This window comes from Sinocyclocheilus anshuiensis, unplaced genomic scaffold (assembly GCF_001515605.1).
Source record: "Sinocyclocheilus anshuiensis isolate Anshui unplaced genomic scaffold, SAMN03320099.WGS_v1.1 scaffold519, whole genome shotgun sequence".
In the NCBI taxonomy this organism is placed as follows: Eukaryota; Metazoa; Chordata; class Actinopteri; order Cypriniformes; family Cyprinidae; genus Sinocyclocheilus; species Sinocyclocheilus anshuiensis.
Genome location: NW_015549637.1, coordinates 502030 through 505454, shown reverse-complemented (window position 1 = coordinate 505454; position 3425 = coordinate 502030). Strand labels below are relative to the sequence as shown.

General features: G+C 36.6%; 1 protein-coding gene across 4 annotated transcripts in view; it reads right to left on the bottom strand.

Moving 5' to 3' along the window:
- LOC107659809 (zinc finger protein 410-like) overlaps positions 1–3425 on the bottom strand; it is an 11569-nt gene that overhangs the window by 5481 nt on the left and 2663 nt on the right. For all 4 annotated transcript variants that reach the window (XM_016448843.1, XM_016448842.1, XM_016448840.1 and 1 more), the window contains 4 exons: positions 2839–2959; positions 1751–1924; positions 849–1040; positions 627–765 (listed from right to left, as the gene is read on the bottom strand). In XM_016448843.1, the coding sequence (XP_016304329.1) occupies positions 627–765; positions 849–1040; positions 1751–1924; positions 2839–2959 (626 nt within the window). The remainder of the gene's footprint in view (positions 1–626; positions 766–848; positions 1041–1750; positions 1925–2838; positions 2960–3425) is intronic.

The window sequence follows — 3425 nt, the reverse complement described above, 5'->3', positions numbered from 1 at the left end:
GTGGGTGGAGGAACCACAGGTGTAGAGAATCACATTAACTATCAACACTTACAATGAGAGTATCTAATACAACACTGAAAAAAATGGTGTACAAACTATTTTCAATCAGAAATTGCTAGTACATTTTAAATTTCACAAATAATTACAAAGAATCAACAAGTAATTAATAAATTTAATGTGATATTTTAAAGTAGAAAAACTGAAATTGTGTTTTCTTGTAAAATGTACTTAATAATCTTTATTTACAACTTAGAAAAGTATTTTTATCTCTTTTTTTATCTCTATGTGTGAGTATCTCTCTCTCTCTCACAGACACACACACACACACACACACACACACACACACACACACACGCTACCAGCTCACACACAACTCTAACGCTGTACATACATTACAATAATAATGTGAAATATTATTACAGTGTAAAACAGCTGTTATATATTGTAAAATGTAATTTATTTCTGTGATGCGCAGCTGTATTTTCAGCATCATTACTCCAGTCTTCAGTGTCACATGATCTTCAGAAATCATTCTAATATGCTGATCACAAACATCACAAACAAGCTCCCATAGAACACAGGCTTTGTTTTGTTTGTTTGGGTGTTGTGTGTGTGACGGCTGTCACCTGTGTGTTTTCAGGTGGTATTTGAGGTGAGCTGGATAGGTGAAGGTCCGGTGGCAGTTCTCATACGAGCATCGGTGGATCTTCTCTGACGCGGCGCGACCGACCCGAGGCTCTGATTGACAGCTGTGGATGTGGTCACCTTGGCAACAAGACAGCCAGACATGAGAGAGCGGCAGGCGTGATGCAGAGCAGCGACGGTTTGATGATGAAAGCGTGTCTCACTGTTGCTGCCGGCCCGCGCGTCTCTGGCCAGCTGTGCGCGTGTGGCGGCGATCAGGCTGTCGTGAGCCAGCTCCTGGACCCGCAGGTACCACGGCACGCTGCCATCGGCGCAGTCTCCAGCCGAAACCTCCTCCTGCGCCTCGTCCACATCGTCCTGAACGAACACCAACGGCTCGGCCGACGCCACCAACCCTACGACACACAATCACTGCGTCAGCACCAGCTACGAAATACACAGATGTGTGGGCTATGTGATGTTATATAAAATCTAATATGCATTTTCATTATGCAGTTGTAAATGATTCAGTGTAAAACGGGTAAATGTATAAAATCAAATAAATCACTGCATTATTACATCCTATGGTTTCATATCACTGTAACAGTTATTTTTGCTGGAAAATCAGGCTCAAAATTTGGATTTGAAAAAAAAAAACTTTGCAAAAGAATTTTTACAAAATGAGCAGTTCTGTTTTAAACAGTGTTGATATTCGAAAAATAAAAAATATATATTTAAACTAGTCAATCGCATCTAAAATAAAAGTTTTTGTTTACATAATATATGTTTGTAGTGTGTATAAAATATGATGTTTATATATTAAATATATTTTTATATAATATAAATTATATGAATATAAACATATATATGTACATATTTTCAAAATATATACTGTATGAGTGTGTATTTATATATACATAATAAACAGTACACACGTATATATTATGTAAATAAAAACTTTAATTTTGGATGCGATTAATTGTTTGACAGGACTAGTTTAAACACTTTTTAATGGAAAGGTTATAATATGGTTTTTACACATAAAAAAATAGATTTACACTTACATGTAGTTCATTTAGGCAAATGCACAAAAGGTAAAATATATAAAACAAATAAATAAAATCACCTTTGGCTAGGTTGAGCAGAACGTAAGACGAGCTGTCGTGGTTCTGGAGGTCCTGCAGGATGGTGGGCGGGGTTTGTGCTGGAGGGGGAGGAGTCTGTAGCTGAACCACCAATGGGCTTCGCTCAGGGCCGAAGTCTGACAGCGATGGGGAGGCGGCATGACTCAGAGCGCTCTCTGAAAAACCCACACAGAAAACACCTCATATACACACACAGATCAGATCTATAATCACACACAACCTTCACTGTAAGAGAGACGGATCATTACAAACTACTTCATTCCGACGGTTCAATGCGATTTACAAGTGGTTACAAAATTCACACAAAAGATTTCAAATACACTTCAAAAATGGTTCACTGGAGTCTGCAAAACATCTTCAAAACATTTTGAGACAAACAAAATACCACTTCTAGGATGATCAAGTTCTCACCGAAAGAATGAACTGAATTAAACTTCAGAAGCAAAAATGTTTAAAATAATTCTCAGCAAAAGACTAAAATTCTTTAAAAAAAAAAAAAAAGTTGTAAAGTAGTTTTTTTTTACAAAATGATCAGTTCTGTCTTTTTTTATTTTAAAAATTTAAATAAAAAATATATTTTAATTTTAAATATAAACATTTATGACATGGCAAGGTTAGTGCAGGCTGTTAAAAAAAAAAGTACACCTTAAAAAATATATTTGTATTTGTAGATGATTTAAATGTGTGCTCTCATATGTGCAAATGTACAAAGGGTAAAAAATATCAAATAAATGTATAAAAATATATTATAACTGACAACACAGTCTTTTTGACTAAGATATAAAAGCTTATGCATGACTCGGATAGATGTAAAATAAAATAAAATAAAATAAATAAAATAATAACTGACCACACAGTCATTAATTTAAAACATCTGATGAAAATATAAAGGCTTTTGCATTTGATTCAGATGTTAATGTAAAAGTGTAAATGCATGAAATAAATAAATAAAAATATAACTTAAAACGGACAGCACAGTCATTAAATCCAAACTTTTTGTGAAAATATAAAAGCACAAGTTTTCTGAAAGACTGCTCCCGTTGGCAGGTGTATTTGTATGAGGCCTCACCTGGCAGCTCTAGCGGGCCACAGAGCGATGACAGCAGCGAGACGCAGGACGCTTTAGTGTCCGATTCCTCCAGACTCTGGCCCAGCGGGATGGACGCGTTCTGAACAAACTCAACCAACAGCTACACAACACAACAACACACAACACAACACTTTAGCAAAGGAAAACCAGTCTCCTCTTGGCTTATATCGAAATCCTCCGACATTCTTCTTTACAAATCCTCGTTTTGTACTTCTAATTCTTGACCGTTGTTTTGTTTCGATCTCTCCCCTGCGCTTCAGCGTGCATCACTTCTGAGCGGCGCATGCGCAGCGCTGAACTCATTCGTCATGCTCCCGGAGCTGCTACTGTTTACAACAGTGAGTGCAAGCTACATTTAAGTGATTATTACGTTTTGAATATGGATATTTTTCTTACAAAAACGCATCGATTTGCTACAGAAGGCCTTTGTTCACCCCCCGGAGCCGTCTGAGACATATTTTTTTATTTTTATGGATGGGCACTTTTTATTTAACTTCTTTTGGACTGATGCAATGCAACCCCTGCTGAGTGGCATTAAACAGCTTGAAAAATCAAAGACAATTTTT